Source organism: Hoplias malabaricus, chromosome 1, assembly GCF_029633855.1.
Source record: "Hoplias malabaricus isolate fHopMal1 chromosome 1, fHopMal1.hap1, whole genome shotgun sequence".
In the NCBI taxonomy this organism is placed as follows: domain Eukaryota; kingdom Metazoa; phylum Chordata; class Actinopteri; order Characiformes; family Erythrinidae; genus Hoplias; species Hoplias malabaricus.
The window spans coordinates 19,751,770-19,775,280 of record NC_089800.1 but is presented as its reverse complement, the minus strand read 5'-3'; the positions used below and the strand labels follow the sequence as shown (position 1 = coordinate 19,775,280).

General features: G+C 36.3%; 5 protein-coding genes across 16 annotated transcripts; 4 read left to right on the top strand and 1 right to left on the bottom strand.

Annotated features, from left to right (window-relative positions):
• Nucleotides 1-93: 93 nt before the first annotated feature.
• On the bottom strand, nucleotides 94-5,709 carry LOC136693987 (protein KASH5-like). Of its 11 annotated transcripts, none has more exons than XM_066667340.1 (16): nucleotides 5,644-5,693; nucleotides 5,413-5,515; nucleotides 4,938-5,120; nucleotides 4,196-4,244; nucleotides 4,036-4,064; nucleotides 3,875-3,953; nucleotides 3,623-3,778; nucleotides 2,823-2,940; nucleotides 2,629-2,679; nucleotides 2,461-2,538; nucleotides 2,270-2,326; nucleotides 2,065-2,124; nucleotides 1,932-1,984; nucleotides 1,736-1,841; nucleotides 1,335-1,507; nucleotides 108-1,216 (listed from the first exon to the last, which is right to left on the bottom strand). In XM_066667340.1, exons 2-16 carry the CDS (start codon nucleotides 5,423-5,425, stop codon nucleotides 997-999), a joined length of 1,425 nt encoding a protein of 474 aa, XP_066523437.1. In that variant the 5' UTR covers nucleotides 5,426-5,515; nucleotides 5,644-5,693; the 3' UTR covers nucleotides 108-996. The 11 variants fall into 11 exon arrangements, 7 of the variants coding, with proteins under 7 accessions (XP_066523696.1, XP_066523437.1, XP_066523513.1 ...); XM_066667416.1 differs by having other exon boundaries at nucleotides 108-1,213; nucleotides 5,644-5,692; XM_066667492.1 differs by having other exon boundaries at nucleotides 4,938-5,121; nucleotides 5,418-5,515; nucleotides 5,644-5,692.
• On the top strand, nucleotides 5,708-9,947 carry apodb (apolipoprotein Db). Of its 2 annotated transcripts, XM_066668120.1 has the most exons (6): nucleotides 5,708-5,722; nucleotides 6,267-6,325; nucleotides 7,755-7,891; nucleotides 7,985-8,106; nucleotides 8,200-8,285; nucleotides 9,155-9,947. In XM_066668120.1, exons 3-6 carry the CDS (start codon nucleotides 7,775-7,777, stop codon nucleotides 9,382-9,384), a joined length of 555 nt encoding a protein of 184 aa, XP_066524217.1. In that variant the 5' UTR covers nucleotides 5,708-5,722; nucleotides 6,267-6,325; nucleotides 7,755-7,774; the 3' UTR covers nucleotides 9,385-9,947. The 2 variants fall into 2 exon arrangements, with proteins under 2 accessions (XP_066524217.1, XP_066524132.1); XM_066668035.1 differs by lacking the exon at nucleotides 5,708-5,722 and having other exon boundaries at nucleotides 6,222-6,325.
• Nucleotides 9,948-10,671: 724 nt separating this feature from the next.
• otos (otospiralin) lies at nucleotides 10,672-12,189 on the top strand. Its single transcript, XM_066660433.1, has 4 exons — nucleotides 10,672-10,692; nucleotides 10,868-10,932; nucleotides 11,243-11,266; nucleotides 11,909-12,189. The coding sequence occupies exons 2-4, from the start codon at nucleotides 10,872-10,874 to the stop codon at nucleotides 12,094-12,096; spliced, it is 273 nt and encodes a 90-aa protein (XP_066516530.1). The 5' UTR covers nucleotides 10,672-10,692; nucleotides 10,868-10,871; the 3' UTR covers nucleotides 12,097-12,189.
• A 739-nt stretch (nucleotides 12,190-12,928) lies between these two features.
• Nucleotides 12,929-16,263, top strand: cops9 (COP9 signalosome subunit 9). The gene is made up of 3 exons (XM_066685556.1): nucleotides 12,929-13,290; nucleotides 14,581-14,653; nucleotides 15,889-16,263. The coding sequence occupies exons 1-3, from the start codon at nucleotides 13,228-13,230 to the stop codon at nucleotides 15,924-15,926; spliced, it is 174 nt and encodes a 57-aa protein (XP_066541653.1). The 5' UTR covers nucleotides 12,929-13,227; the 3' UTR covers nucleotides 15,927-16,263.
• and1 (actinodin1) lies at nucleotides 15,945-23,222 on the top strand. Its single transcript, XM_066674340.1, has 6 exons — nucleotides 15,945-15,980; nucleotides 18,357-18,495; nucleotides 20,788-20,904; nucleotides 21,059-21,103; nucleotides 21,437-21,570; nucleotides 21,711-23,222. The coding sequence occupies exons 1-6, from the start codon at nucleotides 15,945-15,947 to the stop codon at nucleotides 23,220-23,222; spliced, it is 1,983 nt and encodes a 660-aa protein (XP_066530437.1).
• Nucleotides 23,223-23,511: the final 289 nt, after the last annotated feature.

Sequence of the window (23,511 nt, the reverse complement as noted above, 5' to 3'; positions counted from 1 at the left end):
TAGCAGATTAAGGACGTAACGTGTTTTACCTCAACTAAACTTTTAAAATCGCCTGGGTTACAAGACTCCTCAAGAACCCTGCCAGCATGTGAAATCATATACATAATCTACACTTTAAGAAAATTTTGTGGATAAAAAAAGAATTCTCAGTCATGATTTAAACATTTTGTTGATTTACCAGGTACTTGAGCATTTTATTACCTAAAAGTAACCACGTTTTTATATATAATTTCTCATTACAACTGGTAACATGCTTGTTTTTGTTATTGGAATTATTATATTAGAAAGTTTTATACATCTATTCCATTACTTTTCAGTGGTCAGATTAAAAATTGCTTTTATATATATATACACACACTAAACAACTCATAAGATGTAAAGCATAATTTTTTTTTGTAGAGAATGCATTGAATACTTATTTTCCTATTCTTTATTTTCTTAATATTTCTAGGTTAATCTTTTCTGTAGACATGAAAAGAAATGTTGGTCAATAAATTTCCCTGAAAAACAACTAGGTTTTATTAAGTTTTGATGACACTTATTTAACCAAGATGAGTGCTTATATGTGAATTATTATTTCCTCAACAAAACGTGAACTAACTACAAAAAAACTGAAAAAACATGGACATAAAGACACAGGGAGAACACACCAAAGTCTTCACAGTCCAGAGGTCACCTGAGGCCAGGCTCACAGTACAAGAACCCTGTAGCTTTTGCACCACCGTACCAACCATTTCTGTTTATTAGTAATTTTGAAATCATCCTTGTTTTCTTTTTTGTGTATCCTTAACCAATATGTAACATCAGAGAAATTACATGTTACTGCAACAGCAATAATACATTAGAGCATTGTAAATTTGATAGAAATTAAAAAATTGCAGAGTATTAAAATAATCTTAAATACATATTTAAGATATTTAAGTAAAACCTTAACACTTCAAGAATGTTGCTGTGAGGAAACAAATAAAACAGACATGTATTTTTTATTTCATTAGACTACACAGGAGGCAGGCCAATGTGATAAATAGAACAGTAAGGTTCAATCAGACCGCGAGCCAGGTTCCAAATTAAATCAGCACAACTAAGGCCTACCCAGTCGCTGATGACAGGAGCAAAAGTTCTGACCAGACACAGAGGAACAAGGGTGCCAATGCCCAACAATCCAGCAGCATGAGCTCCCTTCTTTATATGTCTGCCACTCTTCACCAGCCATCTACTAAAGAATGCAGTTGGTTATCTTAGGCCAATCAAATTCAGTTAAACTACAACAAAGTGGGCTAATAATTTCTAAATACAATAACAAAATATCACTGTATCAAACATTGTAAACAAACCTTGCTGGACAATCTGACTGACTGGTTTCCACCTCAACAATCATGCTTTCTTTAGTGTGCTTTACATTTTCTATTTTTGCCTCATCTTCATTTTCCCTCCATTCATCCTCTATAGTATGCTGTTGTGTGCCATTTCCTTCCTCTTTCTCTTCGTCCTCACTGGGAAATGCCATCTATCACATCAAAACGGTTACCCAGTACTAACCTATTCACCAGAAATCACTCCCAGGAATCCTATCAAACAATGCTATTACTATCACCCCAAAACTAAATCTTGAGAGGAGCATCTAAAAAAAGAGAGATTTGGCGCAACCATTAAGGCCTTGCTCATATATAATTCCGTCAGATAAAACAGACAACCATATTTTTTGTGTACAAGACATATAATAACAGAAGTCTACCTGGCACCCTGACAGAAGACCAAGCTCTTCTCCAAGAGAGACAGAATGCTGAATATCTTCAGGTAGTGTATTATCAATGTTCATGAAAGTACCTCCACTTCCATTCCTGTTAAAACATGAGAAAATAACATTTTCATTCATTCTGTTGTCTCACCTGTAATGACGGACAAATTTAAATGATGGAAAACATACTTACACTAAAGCCAAAGCCAACTGACCTTCCAAGTCTTGTATCTTCTCTTGCATATCCTGTATAATGAAAACAAAACGATAAAATTTTTCCTTCCCAATTTTGTATGAATATGTTATTATACAGATGTGCAGAGTACCTGTTTAATGGTCCTGTAGTCTGCAATGGTTTCTTCCAGCTGCTTGATCAAAACCTCTTTCTAAGAGAACCAAACATAACATTAATTCCCAATAATAGAACGTATGTGACACACATATCACACTGTTAACATTACACGGCTTACAGAAAATGCTGGACAAAACGAGAAGATGGTAAAATTTCAAAATCACAGTAACCTGAATTACCTGTTGAATCAGCTCATTTGTTCGGGTATAATGAAGGTTATTTTCCTCCATTTCTTGCTACGTTCAACACACACAAAATACAATCAATCATACGATTTTTACCAACATTTAGTACTAAAGAACAATAACCCAGTAGGACATCTTTGGTAAATTTAAAAATAACAAATGTTGTAGGATTATATAAACTACACCTGCAATGCCATTAGGAGTTGGCTGAGTTCCTCAGTCCTTTCCTTGAACATGTCTTTTTCACCCAGAACACTTGTTATCTGTGTTAAAGGAAAATTAGTAAACCCATACATTTCTTCTAGCTCATGATCAACCGAAAATAACAGTTACCAGCTCTAACATTCACAAACCTCACTAGAAATAGCCTCAACCTTATTTTTCAGTGTTTCATTTTGCTTCTCCTGTCACAACAATAAACAAGTAAGTTAATTATAACTCTGTATTGTCAAAGCTACTTGCAATATTACTTCATTCATAATCTGATTATTTGTACATTATCTAATATACAAAAAAAATACATTATATATAATATTCTGATACGCACAAGTTGTCTTTTGCAGGCTTCATATGTACTATAAAGCTGTTCTTGCTCAAGTTTCTCAGCACGAAGTGTGTCCAGCTCATCCTTAAGATTCCTATCATCCTGACCAAACTGCTTAAGACTTTAAAAAACACATCTGGGCATTTATTCTTGACTAATTGCACCGACTTCATTACATATTTATCGCTTAGGATCATTATAACAGAACTGGCAAAAACATAATGTACATAATAGTCTATATTAGGGTTGCCTATCTTTATCTTTATATATATACACACACACACACACATCTTTCGTTGGTGGAATAGGGGTCTCAAACACATTAAGGCGAGCAGTTTTACAAATTAAATTTTGACAAGGCCACAGCTGTTCACTGAAAACCATTCCAGGTGACAACCTCATAAAGCTGACTGAGAGAACGCCAAGAGTGTGCAAAGCTGTCATCAAAGAAAATGGTGTCTACTTTGAAGAATCTAAACTATAACACACCTTTTTGTTTACAAAATAATTCCATATTTGTTCCTTCATGATTTTAATGTCTTCCATGTTCATTTACAATGTAGAAAATAATGAAAAACTAAGAAAAAACATTGAACAAGAAGGTGTGGAATTGACGCTCCAAAATTTTAATTTGGGAGACAAGATTTGGGATATTTATGTGTGTTACTATGGAATAAACAATAGACCAAATAATTGATAATGGAATTCATTGCGAGCTATTCTTATAATGCATTTTTATCAATTAGTTTTTGTAGCCGTTGTCCATATATTCACAATGATTTTGGGTAGCAAGAATGACTTACGTTTTGATTTGGTTTTTTAAAGAAGTGACTTCAGCCCTGAGGACGGTGTTGCAGTCCTCTGACATATCCAGAGACTTTTGTAAATTTTTGTTCAAACCTTTCAAACGTCTCATGGTTTGTACAACCTCTGAAAAGTTTTCCTTTTCTTCTGTGTTCCTTTACAACAAACATACAGCAGGAGAAAATACAGACTAAACTTAAAAATCATAGCAGTTTGATGTCTGTTCAGTTTCATTTTGTGTCTACACTCACATATTGGAAGAGTTCTGGATTTCATCTTGTTCTGACACATACACAGCATCATATCCAACTAGAAACAAACTCTCTAAGACTAGGAGAAAGATGTCAGTAATAAATATTAAATATAATCACTCAATTTATTTGTAGCTTCAATTTGAAAGTAAATTAATCACCTTCATTTCTTTCGTCTTCATGAAAAGACCTACAAACGATGAGTGAGCAAGAATATGTGTATGTTATACATCTCAGTGTCTTTAATTTCATCTGACACTATAATGAGTGTGACGAGTCTAAAGTTGAAATTTACTCCTCAAGAAAATTCATACCTCATACCTGAACTGATGGTCACTGTCATCCATTAGTACTGGTGCCAGAGGCCTGTCTGGAGAAGGGAGCTGTAATTAACACTTTTTTTTTTTACTTTTGTATTTATCATTTTGGTTCTTAGACTAACAAGCACACACACAGTGTCACAAGCCTCCAGCCTGAATAAGCATCAACAGTTCTCAGGTTATTGACATACAGAATATACAACTATATATAATTTTTACAAATTCTATCTACGCTATTAAAAGTAAAATTCAACAGTAATTATGCTATTTCTCCCTGTGGTAGTTGGCAGCTGCTGTGGCCCACTTCAAATGACCAACAGCCTGATACCGCAGCCCAGTGTCTGAAACCTGTGTTATACAAGTTTCTTACACATGTAGGTTTTGGTATGCAGTTAAAGACTGTACCTCATATTTTTCTGCAGTATTTGTTTTATACCCTGGTCTATAATCAGTGGTATGGCAACATGACTAAAATGGGAGTATTCTCAACATAAATGTCATAGTATACCACACACACTACCATGTCAGTGGCACAGCTATACTGAAAATGATCCACTACCCAATTAATGTCTGCTCAGTAGTTTCCTTCCCAACTGATGGACAGGGTTTATGGCTGGTCAAATTTTTCACCCTGTACCTACCCAGTATATGTTTATGGTCATTTGATAGGTTTTACAAAATAAAAAAATATGTGTATATGTGTTTCCAATAAATTGGCTATCAAACTTGATCCAAACCCTTACCAACTGTGGATGGGCAAAGAGGCATTGCACAGGTCTCTTCCTGATTGCTGAGCTGGTCTAACATGGCTCTGTCTTCCTCCTCTGCAGTTTTCATGAACCTGTGAGTGAGGACATCTGCACTCAGCTCATTCAATGCCCCACAACTTACAACTGCCATGAAAATAGCTAACAGCCAGTGCTGATCTGCACCAAAAACAAAAAAGAGACATTAGCTTTAGAATTGTCATGTGTAGTTTTTATACATTTACTACACGTTGAGGCAAACTTGCCCTTTAAAAAATAAAAGGTAAATTTGTGTTACAGCAGCTTACATATAGATAAAATAGGAAAAATCTATAAGCAAAATAAAAAAAAATGAAATTAAATATCAAATGTAAAATGAAATGTAAGCACTTTAATATAATTTACATTATAAATACAGTAGAAGTCCAGATTTGCAGTGTTTTGTGTGTTCCTATAGCTTTATAATTAATACTTATCATTGACATCGCTCTTTCCCTGCAGGTCTTGATGATTGATGATATGAGGGAAAATACCTGCCAAGCCTAGCTCGGATAGCTCTTAATTTAAATCTTGGTCTAAAGTTTACGTAGAAATATAATGACGTATTTTTAGAGATCAGACACATAACCTCGAGAGTATGACTTGTGAACTTATTTTGTACAAATGACTAATGAAACGAGTGCGGGTGTAGGTTAAACGTTACCTTTAGCGCTAAGCAAGTTTAGGGTGAATGCTGTGTGAAGCTAGTAAACATTCCACTAGCCTCCACATTAACAGTCCCGGTAACTTAATTTTTTTTTTTTAAGTTTGACATTGTTTGAGTTGTGTTATTTATGAATATGTGATTTAAATTTTTTTAATTATTTAAATTCTTAATTAATTCAATTAATTTTTAATTATTATTTATTTTTATTTCAAATGAATCATTATGTGATAAAACAGGATGTAATGTGTATTTTTGTAATATAATGTGTAATGTGCATAAGAACGGTGAAATGGTGCAAAAAATGTATATGTATATATACACATTTCATTGGAGTTAATAGACAGTGAGTGTGGTAACTAAGAAGTGCTCATAATTTTATAACTAATACGTGTACAAAATAAATAATCACCAATATTAAATTAATAAACAAATAATATTTTCCATTCATCTTATAATACCAGAACAAATGACATCTGTTTTTGCCCCTTACAGCGTTTTATTTTTTTTTCCCCCATGACTTGAATTTAACTTATCATCTGCTTTTAGTTAGGGACACCCACTGACGTCACAAATCATTCATTCCTCTTGTCTGTTCCCCTCTTCCCTATTTGGCACTTCAGCAGTAGCAGGGACAACATTTGCATCTCTCATACCTTGAAGGTAGCTGGATTGCACACAGGTAAGCAATCTATCTTTTTTTAAAGATTTGCTTTTCAAATTATATGAGAAGTAATTTGTAACAACTATAAAGAAAAAACAAAACAAAACAAACAAACAAAAAACCCTGACCCAAAGGGGATTGTTTGAGTTATAAACTGAAGATATATAGACCTAAACGCACATAAATACATATGGAAAGTCATGTGGGGGGGATGCAGTTAAGCAATACTGAATATTTTTTTCATTGTTTTAACTAACTGGGTTTTGATGCTGTTTCCAAAATATTCAGAAGGTTCTAGTATTTTTGTAAAATATATCATGTTTCAACTCCCACATTTCAGTGACAATAGAGCAGGTTTTACACTGCATAATACACTTGGCCTCTACACTGGTCAAACAGGTGTAACAACACAGCATTCAAAATGTTATGTCAGGATTACTGCCTTGGTTACATAACCTCATACATTCATTTAAATATAGCCACAGTTTGAATGAATTAGTGGCAAAATCTTATATTTATATATTTGTTACCACTTTTGTTTTATAGAATGTTACCCTGGAATATTTCTGCAAAAAAAATAAATTACTATTTATTTCATTTATTGTAGTGCAACATCCAGCATAATATTTCTATCAAATTTTGCTTCTTTAGTTTTGCCCTGGATCTACAAGGCTTATGTAGCTAGCACAATGTAATGGAAGCTTATTTATTTAGCTAGGTGTTTTTTTTTTTTGTTTGTTTGTTTTTAATATAGTAACACTGATAACAATATGCCACAGTGTCTGAAACCATATACAAAATCTGTCTGAGGTACAAATCTTAACAAATTGACAAGATTTGAGTCATATACCTTTCGCACAGTGGAATACTAGTCCTGTTGCCATCATGAAGGCTGCTATTGTGTTGGCATTAGCCCTAGAGCTGACCACAGACATTCCAATTTATTGGTAAGAATATTCCCTGCAGTGTCCACAACCACACAATAAAGTTTATCCGAGGTAACAAAACCTTGACAAGATTTGAGGCAGATTTCTGATTATTTAAAAAAAAAATGTAGTGTCTCACTCTGAACATTCTTAATGACGTGTTTCACAGTGGCCCTGGGCCTTCCGTGACTCTGAACAAGATAAAGTGGATAACAAGATACAGAATCTGAATGAATGCATGAATGAAGGTTTATTACATAGAACAAGTCTTCCTATATAGGGCTGGAAGTAGAAAATGCAAAACATGTTGTAGAGAGCTACAAAAGATTAATGACAATTTTTAACCTGTTATTAATATGTCAGGAAAATCACAAGGATTAAGAAATTAAAAAATTAAAAATGGACTTAAATGCCCACAGCAATGCATACAAGAAATGTATTTATAAGCAAAACCATGAGAACAATATCTGTTCATAACTCACAAATGATAACTCCTAATGCCCAATCTTCCCACTCCACAGACAGTTGTTCAGGTTCCATCATGAATACTGCGATTGTGTTGGCATTAGCATTATTGCTGTCCACAGTGTCATCTCAGACATTCCACTGGGGTCCCTGTCCCACACCAATGGTTCAGCCAAACTTTGAGCTGCCCAAGGTATGAACTGTCTATAATTAAGGAGGATGTTTAAAATATGTTTTTGTTCTTTTATTATTAATGCCACAAATGGTCACTTTTTTTCATGTGCAGTATTTGGGAAAGTGGTATGAAATAGAAAAACTCCCGGCATCCTTTGAAAGAGGCAAATGCATTGAAGCTGAATACTCTCTAAGACCTGACAAGACAGTTAGAGTTCTCAATACTCAGACCTAGTGAGTGATTTGTGCAAAATATACTATAAATAATGTGCAAAACTTTTCATGTTTGTGTTCATGTTTGTTTATTATTATTGCTTGATCTGTTAGTAAAGGAAAAGTGAGGAAGTTAGAGGGCACAGCTATTGTACAAGACCTGAGAGAACCAGCGAAGCTTGGAGTCAGTTTCTCCTACTGTGAGTATACTAGCATGTTGAATTCCAGTTTAGGTATCTGGTTCTTCTGTCTCTTCTGTGCAATGTAATTGTCAGTTTTGCATTAATTGTTTAGCGCTGCTAAATGGTGAATCTAAGTAAATCATCATTTTTCTATTGGTGATTCTGACTTTTAACAACAATTTACACATTTCCAAGCTGAATAACACATTGATCTGAGTTTTATATTGTTATTTTCCATTTATGATGCTTATAGGTTTCCAATGCCTTACACAGTAAATTCATTCATTCATTCATTCATTCATTATCTGTAACCGCTTATCCAATTCAGGGTCGCGGTGGGTCCAGAGCCTACCTGGAATCATTGGGCGCAAGGCAGGAATACACCCTGGAGGGGGCGCCAGTCCTTCACAGGGCAACACAGACACACACACTCACACCTACAGACACTTTTGAGTCACCAATCCACCAGTAACGTGTGTTTTTGGACTGTGGGAGGAAACCGGAGCACCCGGAGGAAACCCATGCGGACACAGGGAGAACACACCAACTCCTACAGTAAATTCACCAGTGTTAAATTATTACACTAACAGTGTTAATTTAACACTGGTGAATTTACTGTGTATGCATGACTTTAGATTAAACCTGTGAGAAATCCCCCTATGATTTCCATTTCTGTGGCTCTTTTTTGTGTCAGAAGAAAGTACTTAAAACATAAGAATTAAATATATAATGGTTTGAAGTCAAAATATAAAACAGAACCTCTTCACTAAGTTGAACAGAGAATGCATATTTAGGTTTGTTCTGATATACACAAACGTTCTATATGAAATATCTTTTTTGTATTCATGGCCCCAATAACAACTTTGACCTTTCTGTCTTTGGAATAGTCACTCCCTATAGTCCGTACTGGGTCTTGTCCACTGATTACTCAACGGTGTCTCTAGTTTACTCCTGTACTGAAGTCTTGAGAATGTTCCATGTGGATTACGCCTGGATTCTGTCTCGCACTCGCACTCTTCCTCCTGAAGTTGTCTACCATGCCAAAGAGCTCTTCTCCAGAGACAATATTGACGTCAGCAAAATGGTCCCCACTGAACAGCTTGGCTGTGAGCCTTAAATTTACTAATGTGACAACTGACAACATCACACTTAAAAAAAAATTCCCCCTTAATCCCACATGAAGCTGATCATCCAAGACATGTTTGATGACTTGGGTAATATGGGAACATTTGCCATACAGATAGCACTATGCTAACTACACACACAAATCATTACATACTTGCTTCAAACCATAATGAGTTGTTCAGTTATCTCAAACAACTTATAAGCTTATATGGTTTCTGGCACTCACATTATAAAATTCATGTCTCCAAATCTCTGCTACTGTTGTTTCTAATTCGCAACAATCTTCTAGTCTTTTGGCTGATCAGCTATATTTGGAATAAAGAGAAACTACTTTGTGTAGAACTGATTTTTGGCCAAATATTCTTTTAATACCTGACTTAATGTATAAGATCATTTTAGGCCTGGGTCTGTGTAAAGAAATTATACTGTTTGCAATAAAAAGTATCACTAATTATATATAATGCACATATTTTATATGAACAGCAGACATTGTTGTCACATATTTTGTATGTTTAATTATTTAAAGTTATACATTACCAAAGAAACTGATAGCAGTTACACTGTATAATCTACACTAAATGATTATGCCTTGCTGAATAAAAGCTTTAACAAGATCTGTTCTTTTGGTATCCGTGTCCACTTTTTTCCTTTCTTATGCTTTTTATAGACTGGAGACTACTGCCCTCACTCTGTCAAAGGCTGCATTGGCTAGATGATGCTCATCTGGTTTACAATCTGCCTCAAACTGATAACATTTAAGACAATCGTTTTATTCATATAATTGATTAGGGACTATAAAAAAGTCAGAGTCCATCCATCATTTATATATGTATGCTGCATTTTAAATAGTTTGAAGACACCAGCAGTTTCTTTGTTTGAGTTACTATTTATCTTAAAGTTTTGATTGATTTTTTTCCACTGGCTGTCAAAGATGATGGCTGTTTATTTAATGCACACAGTTTTAGTGGTCAACCAGCACTTAAGTATTTGTTAGGATTCTCATTACCTCTGCATTTGTAATATGGAAACCCCTTCACTTGTTTTCCATTGGTTTTCCACTTTTTGGATTGAAATGAATTACGATACATCTCAAATGTATGTTTTGAAAAGAAATAACCTGTACTAAAAAATAAACCAAAAAAATGGATGAATATGTTCATAAAAAGGGAAACTGAGGATGGAATTGTGGGGAGGGGTTTCCCTAAATTTGCATCCAGGTTTACATAGCCAGTCCTGGGTAGAACACTATGCCTTTTCAGCTTCTTGTGGGTCAGTTTAGCTGGAGAACGCAATACAGCAGGTAATGTTTTCACATATGTCCAGATTTCTGATATAAAATATCAAAGTCTTGTAATTTTTTAGCAATTGAAATGTTTTGTTGACAATGGAAATAAGAACTAATTGAATTAGATTAGACTCATGCTGTATTTGATTTATTACCTGTTCAGTGTTATTTCAACTGTGTTTATTTACAGGAAGATGAAGTGGTGTGTTGTGATTTGTGTTTTCTTCACATTTTTTGTTGCCAACCATCTCAGTGGTAAGTAGTGTTTCAAAATATTATTAGACCTTGAAATTCCACGAGATTTCTGTAGTTTCAAATTAAGTTCTTCTGTATACTTAGCAGGGCACTAAAACAGTATCAAATGATGTAAACATCTATTTGAGTATATGAAGATACTATGTTGTGTTTATCACTGAGACACTGAAAAGCATGAGAAATAATAATTGAAAAGGAAATGCTCACATTTCTGGAGTCCCAAAGGGGCACAGCAGTGGGCAGCAGCTGAATCAGCTCTTTGTGAGAGTGTTTTCTCAGGATCTCTCTCGTCAATGTCTCTCTATTTTAGATGCCAGAATTATTCCTGAAGGAGGTAAGATTTAGTTTTTCATTTTGCTGATGAAATCATGACCTGTTTATGCACTTAATGCAACTTGCAGTTACTTCACATATAGACTACAACACTTTATGATGCCCACATTATAAAGCAATAGTTACCTTTAATGATTGCGTTCAACGATGTTGGAAGATTTCACATCATTGCAATAACATTCTTCAAAAGACATTATGTCTTTCCAAAACCATTCATGGTGTTAAACCATTAATCACACACACACACACACAGTTATATATGCACACAAACACATATTAGTACTCTGCAAATAATCACAGTACCCTGCAGTTACTCCTTGTAATGTTCTTTATAAATAAATATGAAGAAACTACAATGTATTTGTAGGTGCAGTTGTAGATAATATATGAGTGTGACAAATCTCCAGTATAAAAGACCTTCAGATAATATCTAAATATCTTGGAATAATCCTGAAGCATGTTTTTAAAGATACAAATATGTATGGAAACTTTTTAGGTTCATATATATATATATATATATATATATATATATATATATATATATATATATATATATATATATATATCCTTAAATTATCCTATAATCATAATTATTATTATTATTATTATTATTATTATTATTATTATTATTATTATTTTACAGTTCCCTATGATGAATCTCCTGCTGTGCCCTACTGGCCATATTCAACCTCAGACTTCTGGAACTACATTGAATACTTTCGAAGCATTGGAGCCTACAACCACATAAACCAAATGGCCAGAGCCTTCTTCGCCCATCAGCATCTTGGAGATACTCTTGGTTACGAAGTGCCTGAACATGAGCAGCACTGAGGATATGTTTCTATTTGAGCATTTAGAACTGCACATATATTCAATGGCTTAGACTGTAGTGGCTTTATGTGATTAAATTTAAATATGCAAACAAGTATCAAATATAATTTACATTAAAATATCAACAAAAACATTAAAATATAAAATATGACTCAAGCAAAGAAAATTATGCATATATTTTTTTTATATGTATATGTATTACTTCATATAAACATGTGTACAGTCAGTGATGATTATGAGGTTCCGTTTGTAATTCAACTATGAAAAATAACGAGTTTCACTGCAATAACAAACCAAAAACAAACTAAACACTATTATCACACAAAAAAATTAACAAATAAACAAATATGGCATTGAGCTCATTACATGAGCTCAAACATTACATAAGGAATTTCAACACCCACATTCTTTCAAATGATGATTCAAATAAATCTGCATATATTAAGCATACACAAATTGTAAAAATGAAGAAATTGGAAATAGAAGATGGGACATTTTATGCAAAACTTTCACATCAGGCAATATGGATGTTCTTGTTTACAATGGAATTATTCCTAGTTGACCCAGATGAGGATTCCTAGTGGTCAGTGCACTCTGGGCATAAGTTACCTGACTAAATGAGAAATTTTGCTGTGTGTTATACCACCAGGATAATTATTTTGTTCAGTGGATCAGATATATTAAGGCCAAAGACGATGACTGTCCAACAGGAATGTCCCTTAGCTTTTTCCCTATTTTACATAAGACGAGGCTTAAATTTTCTGGCTAAACTAAGAAACCCCTGAGGGTGCTGCAAGAAGAAGGATCCTCAGTTAGTCTAAAAACATAAATTGAGTCCAGTGTCAAACCTGTCATTGCTATTGGACGGTCATCAAGTTTGGGCTTACGTTATGTCGTAAATTCTGAAATTCTGCTTTGTGCAATAAACCCCTGGTGTAGGACACCGTGTTGTGGATCTGATCTCCAGCAGCGCCGGGGAGTCCTGTTTTCAGGTCGGGCGATATTTAATGTTGCACTCCGGAGCGCTGTTAGCTCGTCTGCTAACGCGAACGATTTCGGAACCGTTTTTGAAGACTGTAGACATTAAAACACATTTTACTCAGAGCAGGGTTTAAGCGACTGTGTGAGGAAATGAAGCCAGCGGTAGACGAGATGTTTCCTGAAGGAGCGGGACCGTACGTAGATCTGGACGAGGTCAGTGTCTGAACTGAGCGGAGTGTTTATGTTCAGGTCAATAACGCTCCAACGTCAGATTTCATCGACTAGAGCTAACCCCAATACATTTATAAAGATAAGTAAACGTACACGTGTTTTATGTCTAGCCCGTTACTTTATGGGATTAATTTACCCTTAAATAACTTAATGGACCGTAGATATTTGTTCATACCTCAATAAGAGATATGACTAATTGTAACATGTTTTCAGCACCAAACATATTACCGGGATTTGATATCTCAGATAAAATACAGATATAATAGAATTAACCTAGTTTCACCTAGCTACCACTAATAACTATGTGTAAAATATTTAGCCTATACCTGTCTGGGGTTCATGTCTCATTTTCTGGGTATACCCACTTTAATCAGTTTTACTGATCACATAGATGCGCTTTGTAGATATACATTTACAGACTGTACTCCATCTTTTGTTTATACATTGTTCTTTAATAGTCAGGACCCCTACAAGAACACCACAGAGAAGGTATTATGTAGGTGGTGAATCATTTTCACCACTGCTGTGACACTGTGTTGCGTTGTTGCCAATGTAAACGACACGTTTTACCGTGCTGCTCCACTTTGTAGATGTAAAATCAGTAGCTCATGCTGCTGCACGTTGTGTATTAAAGTCTAGCAGCACTGCTGTGTTTGATACAATCGTACCAGCTCAGCACACAATAGCACGACCACGTCAGTGTCACTGCTATTCTGAGAGAGTAATCCACCACCCAAACTGTAGTTTGATACGGATATGTCACCTTTATAGCTGCTGATATAAACACGGTGTAGAAATGTAGCGTATATTCCACTGAACTGTCATAACATATAAAGATATTTAAATTGATAAAGTTAAGTAGCATTACACCACCTCTTTTCTCTTCTGGAGTAATTGCTGTCCGACGTAAATATTTTATACATGCAAGTACCAAAATGATTCAAATATTTCTAGGTTTAATATTATATTACATGACATTGAGAATACTTTCGGTGTATGGCTTATGTATTGCTTACCGGAATTAGTACTGAGTTTTCCCTAAAAAATATATACATATTAATAACGAGGATTTGGCCTAGAATTCAAAGCGCAGTTGCAACTGCAATAACTAAATAAAACATAGTCATTTAATATATAATTACATTAAAACAAACCAGTGGAGACATGATTGGACTTTTTAATTGTATATACCACTTGTGCAGTTAAAGTGCTAATTTGACAGAAGGGCTGTCCTATGTTCTCAACTGCATCTGTACTTGTGTGTTTTCACAGGCAGGGGGAAGCACTGGACTATTAATGGACTTGGCTGCCAATGAGAAAGCTGTGCATTCAGATTTCTTCAATGGTTAGATGGACATTTGTCTTATTTCACTTTAAATTAAGCTTCTTTTTGGATACTGCTATTTAAAGTGTTTAAATTAAGTTTATTTTAAGAAATTAAACGGGTCACCTTTCATACACTTAGTCAAAAATCACATTTTTAATTCAATCACAATTTAGAAGTGAATAGATTTGGGTGACTATGCCAACCATGTTTTCACGTCTAGGTTAAGAGGAAATCTGTTTAATTTGCTTAAATTTTGATGAACAGTTCTTTTACGAGGATGGATCAGCAATAAATAAATACATAACTAAAATAGTGGTGGTTACATAATTTCTATTGTGTCTGGCATGTATTAGCAAGCAAGTTATTTATTTGTTTGTTTCCTTAAAGTTATGTTTGGCACAAATATATCTCTAAATTAGGCTTGTAATCATCAGGTTATCTGATCTTAAGCTCAGTCAATTTAGTAGTCTGCTTTGTTGAATAAAACAAGCAACCACATTTCTAACTGGCACTAGTCCTGGCAAATGAGGGATTTTTATACTTTCCTTGCAGTAGCACATTCCTCATCTCATGAATGGCTTTAATGAGCTGGAGGTGCTTCAGAGGAGGGGAAAAACAGTCAATTTAATGCAGGGCAGTTGATCCACAGGCCTGAGAGTTAAAGAATAGTTTAAAGAATGCTTTTGTGCTTCTTATCATATGTTTTGACCATTACTCTGAGCTGTTGATTATATGCTGTGTACATCCCCAACATCAGGCGAGTTGAGTTTTTTCCTTGGAAACCTTGTGTTCAGTAGTGTAACAGGCATGGTCTGCAATCTGCTTTTATTTGTTTTTTCCTAGCTCATCGGGTCTGTGTGATTGTAGGAAACGTACCTTTGGTGCAGCTCAGGATGACCTAGAAAAGGGGTTGTTAAAGACTAAAGTAGAGGTAGCCTGCTGGAGTTTAAAGAGGTTTTATGGGGTCTTGTTGGCTCCAACGCAGCATGGGTCCTCTCTTTAAAGCCAGGGTTTCCATCTGCCTTCGTTGAAGGTAGCTGAACACGTGTCACTCAGCCATCTTTACCTGGGCCCGATGTAGTTAGAGGAAAAATGCTGAAACTAAGCAAATAAAGAAAACTGCCATTATCAGCAGAGCAGTGGAATACTACAATGCAAGGCACATTTAATAGAACCATATACAAGGCCTTAATATTGCAGCAGAATACTGATGTATTTTCTGTTTTCTAATTAATTTTTTCTTCTTGCTACAGATTTTGAAGATCTCTTTGATGACGATGACATTCAGTGATAACTTCTGTAATGAAAGATGAAGAATGAAGACTTTGATGAAAAACTCTTTTCGGTTGTAAATTGGATGTGTTTCATTGTTACAAAAGCCAGTCTGGTTTATTGTTTCCGCTCAGGTTTTTGCATGTCAATAAAGATCTTTTTGAAGAAGAAAAAAGAAAAAACGAATTTCCAGATGTTAAAGGTCCTAGGCATTCCAGGACACAAGGTGGAATTATCTCAATGCCATTTTGAAATCTGTTTCCAGCCTAGATTGCGGGTTTTGGAAATACCAGAACACCTGTAAGTGTGTGTAATTACATGTTTGATCCAGAGTTAAAATAAAGATGCAGCTGTTCCTGGGCTCATGTCTTGATGTTTGCTGAACAAACTTGTTTTTTCAGGATTTATAACATCTCAAGTCTACATGATTTTACAAACATTGGTTATACTCAATAATTACTAAAATGGCAGTTTTTCTTTGATGGAACATAAAAACCCCATCTCAAATGTAGCCTTAAGCACTCCTCTTCAAAATTACAGCAAAAGACCTTATTTGTACTCAGTTAGAATTTGTGTTTTTGGGAAAGACTGTTGTACCTGTGTTTTAAAATGAGCTAAATGGTTACCTTAAGTTGCACAATTCAAGTTACAAGCATACAGCACCTCAATAAGAAGGTCTTATTGTAAAAAGAATTAATGAACAAATACATTCAAATTTACATCTTACATACATTCTTCCTGCCATGTTTTTCAGAAAGCCATCCAAAACTGTCCATTCTGATAGGTCCTTACCTGAATCTCAAGGAATTTTTGGCAATAGTGCCCTACTGAGCCAACATCATTGCAGTCCTTACCGAAGGCAGCAATAAAGGCACACAGAAAGCACCTGTGAGCAACTCATGCACTGGAGGACTGGGTATTTGTGAATTGCCTCACTGCCAGAGCACCATAAGTAACTGGGATTTAAATTTAAATGTGATTTGACTAGGGGGCACCAAATTGTTGCATGCAAAAGCATCTGGAAGATATAAAACATATACCTTTATATAGAATCATTTAACCATGCAACAAATCTTTTATGAGCTGTCGCCTTATTATATATAATCATCCACAGATCAGTCATAATAGTTAAGATACCTCTCGTAGTCCTTGAAAGGATATGTTTTTAAACACTGTTCACTCTCTGTCCATTTAGGCAAACAACTTATGTACATTAGTTGTATATGTATATATAACACAGTCCTTCGTCTGTGGTGTTGCTACCCACCGGACGCTGTTGGCTAGTTGGTTAGTTTTGCTAATAATCCACTGCTCAGATTAATACATGCTCTGGTGGTTAAATGAAGTATGCAGAACAACAAAGCCTAATCATAGAACTAAAATGTGCACTTATCACTGGATCTGATCAAATGGACAATTATTGTAGAAATACATTCTGTCATCAAAATCTAATTGTGGGCAAAAACACCACGTTTCTGTCCTCTAAACATTCTGCACAGGTTTTACTGCACTGCCATAAATCTGTCAAGAATTTCAAAACCACACATTAGGGGAAAAATGGCATTTTACACTCTGAAACACTTAATAGGGCTTCTCACACCTAGTTCTTGCATTCAAAGTGGGTTTCCTAAATTTGTAATCTCAAGATGGCTAAATGTTTCTTGGCTTTTAATTATAGTTCTAGGAAAACATTTTTAACTGGTACAATTTATAACCTCTACATAATAACCTCTACAAATTTTAGATAGTTTTTTCATGTTAATATGCAGAACTGTGCCAAAGATATCCTTTCCTTTGTTTACCAGTCAACCTGACCATTTAATACAAGCTGTTCATTTATCAGTATCAGGACAAAAATCAGAAAACATATGAATTACACCCATGCCTCAAATACAATATATAACACTGAATTAATTTTTGATCTCCACCCTTTAATACATCTTCAGTTGTTTTCAGGAGGCTTTCAGTGGCTTCTCATTATCCAAGTCATCCCCAAAACATTCAGTGATGCTGTGATCTTGTTTAGTAAATTTCTTTGTTGGGAGAAGCATTTTCTTTAGATGTTTGAATATTTTTTTGTTCTAGATTTTTTGGAAAGAATTATCTTTAAAACGTTCTCTTATTAAATACATTTTGATTGCAAAGAGCCCGATTGTGGATTTCTGATCAGGATTAAAGATCAGGATAAAAGGCTGCAGCTTGCTTCAACTTCATTTTTTGTTTCTTCCATGGCTTTTCACTTGGCCCGTCTCTTTTATTAAGGGTTCCTTCTAGTCTCCACCTCTGTGCTTTTCTGCTATGTCTCTGTAATTATGAGATCCTATTGGTTTACTGGTTGGACCAGAGAAAGCCAATAGCCGTGTCTGCTGCAGAAAGTTCCTGACCCCATGGGATGTTCTGTTTTGTTTTTAATTATCAAGGTGGTGTTTAAAACGTGGCTCTTTTCTAGGCACTGCCACTTGCTGTAGTGGAGGTTATCCTTCACATCCCCATCCATCTACCCATTCTCAAACTGACCCTCCAGACTAAGCAAGTTCCTCCAGACCCAGCCTCTATCCAGAGGCCCTCTCCTTCACAACCTGCACCAGGTAGGTTACAATTTAAATACAATCAACTACTGGGATTTCTTTTTACAAGAAACATTTTTTTTGCATCTTATTTAAAGAGATAATTCCTGTACGATTTCCCAACATATACCTGTATTAACAGTTTTAAAAGCGTATTCAGTTGTCTTAAAATTTTCTCTCATGGATTCTGATGAATCTTGTTGGAATAAGCCTTTATATTAATGTCTCTCTCTCTCTCTCTTTATATATATATATATATATATATATATATATATATATATATATATATAAATCTGTAATAATATCTGTATAGGCATCATGCAGACCTCAGCTGGCCTTTAGAAATTTGTAAACATATTGTTTAAACTAATATCTCAAGAGGATTAAAGTGGAATACATGTCTGTTGTATTGATTGTAATTGAGTATAATGTCACCACCTTTTCTTGTGTTTGAAAAATGGTGTTGACACTGTTATGGTAGAGTTTAAGCATAAGTTCATTGGCCTCTGTAAAGAGCATTGAGTCCACAACACTTATACACTTATTAATAAACAAGACACAGATGCCCAAAATGAGTCTATATACTCTCTCTCTCTCTCTCTCTCTCTGTTAATCTATTGTATGTTTGTCAGTAATTTGTAAAATGGTGAGCAAATAATATGATTTCACAAACCAAAAAGCTACAGGAATGTGTAATTACATTTCTTTTCTAAATCAAATAGTTGAAAAATGGCTCGTTTTGGAAGATCCTCCCTCTCTAACATTATCACAGGAGTGTTACTCGCTGCAGTGATTCTTCCAGGTGAGTTTGCAACTAACACTGGAATAGTGTTCACAATCTATACAATCTGTTTAAAAACTGATAATTTTAACTCTTAGGGATAAATAAATGTATTAATATTTCATTTGTAGCATATACACGCTTTCATAGCTTGGTATTGAAACAGGGTGCCCTAATTTCACAATAGAAACACTATTTTAAGTTATTTAATGAATCACAAGATGTTCGTCATATAGAAAACTCATTTAACAAGGCAGAAATATAATAACATATAATGCAAAAGGGAACTTTAGGGAACTTGTAGATATTCAGATTCAGTGGTGCTGTTCATTATCAATCATCCACATGCAAAGCCTGTTCATATTTACAGGTATGGAGAATAAAAGAGAGAATATTAATGAAAATATATAAAAAATACAATATTACAATGATTTATTCTTGTTGATATACTTTTTCACTTTCCATGCATAGTGGATGTTTATGTATTATTCTACATGGGAGTTTGACCCAGCTGAAACTGCACTAGATCTGAATACATACATTTCATATTTTTTCCTTTACACTCCTATAACCTGGGTATTTAAAAAAATTTATTAATGCAAACACAAGCGTGAGTCTTGTAACACAACATTTCCTATTCATTTCCATAGGTTTGAGTGTCTCTGTGTTTCTCTTTTGAAAGGTGACCCTACCACAAACAATGAGGTCATAATGATTCTTTCTTTGTGGGCCCAGAGAAAGAATGATTTAAGAATATTTTTTAAGGTTGCAGGTCTCAGCTCGGAAAGGTATAATGTCTCAATGTTATCTCAAGTTCTTTTGATCATGTCTCTAGTTAAAACTGAGAGGCATCATACAGTGTACCAGTCTATTTGATGGATCTTAACAACACCCTAGGACATCCATAAAAGGGACTGAGTATTCCAGTATTATACATCCCAGTAAATGATTACTGAACTTTAACAGAGGGAATATTCACACTTCCTGCCAGATGTGCTACAGTTTTAATATGTTATTATATTTTTATAATTCCAAAAACAAGGTGCTGTTTATGACTGGACCAGCACAATAAATAGACCAATAGAAATGGTCTGACATTGCTTGGAAAAAAATCTCTTTACTTTAAAATACCTATGTAATGTTATACCCCTCTCATGTTCAGCTACTCCAGAACATCCCAAATGTATCTTGATTATGAGATATATTGTCATCCGCAGACACAAAAAACTGTGCACATCTACTGTGTGACTGGAAGCTGTGATGGTAGCAGTAGAGGTTAAGGTCATAGAAGGAAACGCTTCCTTTTCTATAAAAAAGGTAGAAAGCATGATGGCACATCCCACCTCTCCTGTTTTCCCCCCTCCCGTAGAGATAATTAGAGCAGGCTGCAGCCCAAGCGACTCCTGCTCTTTGTAGATTTTATAGCTTCTGCTCACAGTAAGGCCCACTAACTGCAGCCTGACCCCCACCACCAACTCCTTGCAGCACCTCAAAATGCTGATGCGTTCCATTTGAAGATTAATCTCACACAGTGGCACCTGTATATTACCACCCCCTTCAGCCTCCCAGCCCACAGCCTGCAGCCCCTCAGCCTCCCAAAGCCATAAAATTGCAGCCCACTGCATTCAGCTTGTGGTTTATGAGCAAAGGTAAGCATTTTCTGCATTGCCTTTGACACATGAAACATCTGATTGTAACCCAGGCTCCCTTTCCTTTTCTTCTTTTTTTCCCCCTCAACTCTCTCACTCTGTTTCGCTCTTGTTCTGTCTCTCCCTCCTTTTCCACCCTCCTTGTCTCTTACAGAGATTCTCTTGGCTGTCCCAGTGACCCAGCTCTTGAGCAAAGATGGTAACTAATATCTTTCTGTCTTGTAGCAAACAAGAGAAATTCCACTTATTTTTAAAATATCCTGCTTAATAAAATGTTTAAGATATAAATAAATTACTTTTTCTTTTTTGGATCCCTTAGGTTTAAAATAAAATGCTTAAACTCAAAGTCAGTGATGTGGCTAATCACAAAACTGCAGATGCTGTGGCCAACAACATGGGATTAATTGGCTACTAAATATATGGCTAAAATAGTATTAGAAAAATAGATTGCTCTGAAGAGAAGTAAACAAATTAGGGCTTGAAAAATGCTCAAAAAGTACAAATCAATTTGTATTTGACTTGTCTGGTGCAGGTTTGGATGAAGTAGAAGCTGCTGCTTCTTCAAAGAGACTTGTGCGTAACAGGAGAAACATCAGCTGGTACAAACAGCACTCTGATTTCTGGAACTGGTACAAGTACTTCACTGACAATGGCAACCAGGAAGGCGTGAGTACAGCTGTGCAGAAAAATACAAAGAGCATCCATAAAAATCTGCTCCTGAAAAAAATATTTAAATAAACACCACATTTAAAAGACAGCAATGTGGAGAAATACAATCACATTTTTTTTACTGGGTTGTCTCTCAGGTTGCAGAGCTGGATCGTGTGTATTTGGCATACTTGCAGAACAAGAACCGGGCTGAGGCCCAGCGCTCCTACAAACTGTACTTACAGCACCTGAGCGACATTTACAAATCCTGTGCTGAGTCTGATGACCCAAACTGTGTGGCTTCCTACACCAGCAGGTCCAAGCCAAAGGCTGAACCCCCAAAACCTGCACCTGTGAAGAATTGTGACCCTTTCAGGGATCCCTACTGCAGGTATGCTCTTGGATACTCTCAGTACCCATACTTGGCCCCAGCTTCTGTGAAGACCGCCGTCCCTGTTAAGGCTCCAGCCCCAGCCCCAGTTACAACCCCGGCATACATCCGCACCCCTGCTGTTAAGGACCCACGCTCAGGCTACTATTACTACAGTTCACTGATGCAACCATTCCTGTCTGCTGAACAGAAGTCAGAGCTGATGCGTATCTGTGATGCTGAGGATGTGGAGTGCTTGCAGTACCATTTGCGTGCTGCCTATGGTTACAAACCTGCCACTGGGGCACATCCATCCTATGCTCATCTGGGTTGTGATCCCAAGAGTGACCCGAACTGCATCTCCCAACAGATGCAGAAAACTCCAGCTAGTCTGTACCTCCGGTACCCCCAGTGTGATCCCCGAGACCCGTACTGTGCTTATGCTGCTGCTCTGGCATCTGCTCAGAACACAGAGGCACCTTCTCCTCCAGCTCCCCTCGAGAGGCCGTGCAACCCACTCTATGAAGAAAACTGCAACCCCCTCACAGCTATCAAGTTTGCCAGCTTGGCCTCCTCTTCTGAAGAACCCAAAGATGAGCCAGCTCCAGTGGCAAGTGCTATTCGAGCTCCACCCAGCCCACATTTCAATCCCTTAGCCATGTACCAGGATGCTCCCCCAGCAGCTGTCATGCGTAGAGGGCCACCTGCTTCACGCCAGCCGCGGATACAGTTCCAGCCCCCCAGCATGGAAGAGAACCGTCATCCACTAGGACCGCCGGGCAAGACCAAGGAAGGCTATGACTGCTTCATTGGCTATGATAAAGAATGCTACCCAATTAGAGCCCAGAGTGAACGCCCTGCCCCTGACCCACATAGGCAGGTGTATCGTTCCCCAGAAGCATATGAACCCCACCTTAATGCTGATGGCACCAGGAATGGAGTGATTGAACCAGATCCTGACTGTGACCCTGAATATGACAGCAACTGTCGCCTGCGCCGCTATGAGCCTGAATCTAAAGAACCAAGGGATCCCATTCCCCAGGATGAGCGCCATGATTACCAGCCTGTTCAGGAAAATAGCGAAGAACCAGTTCACCATGAGGAAGTCCCCCATTACAGAGAAGACCATTACCAGCATCCAGACAACCCAGGCTATGACCAGCAGCAGTATGACAGCTATATGAGTGGTCAGGAAGACCCCTATGCCAGTTATGGTACCCAGGAGCCAGGGCCAATTAGATTCCAGGATGTCCTGAGGGGTTACGGAGGTCGCTTCTCAGGAGACTACAGAAAGAAATAATGAGCACAGGGAATCTTAAAACAGAACAGCTGGTGTGTGGATAGGTATCAAAATGTACTGTACACAGATTGAAAAATTACACACCCCAACTGTAATGATGTTGCAATTAATGAAAGGGGATTTGTCTGATGTAACAGTGTTCAGGAGCCTTATGACAGCACTTGTACAGGATTTCATTTTTTGGGGTTTTCTATCTATTTGGGTCATTTGCTTGTTGACTTATGTGAACTAATGGAATGAGAAATTTTGATAATAGATCAAGGAGAGAAATGGAGTGGACCTCAGTCCA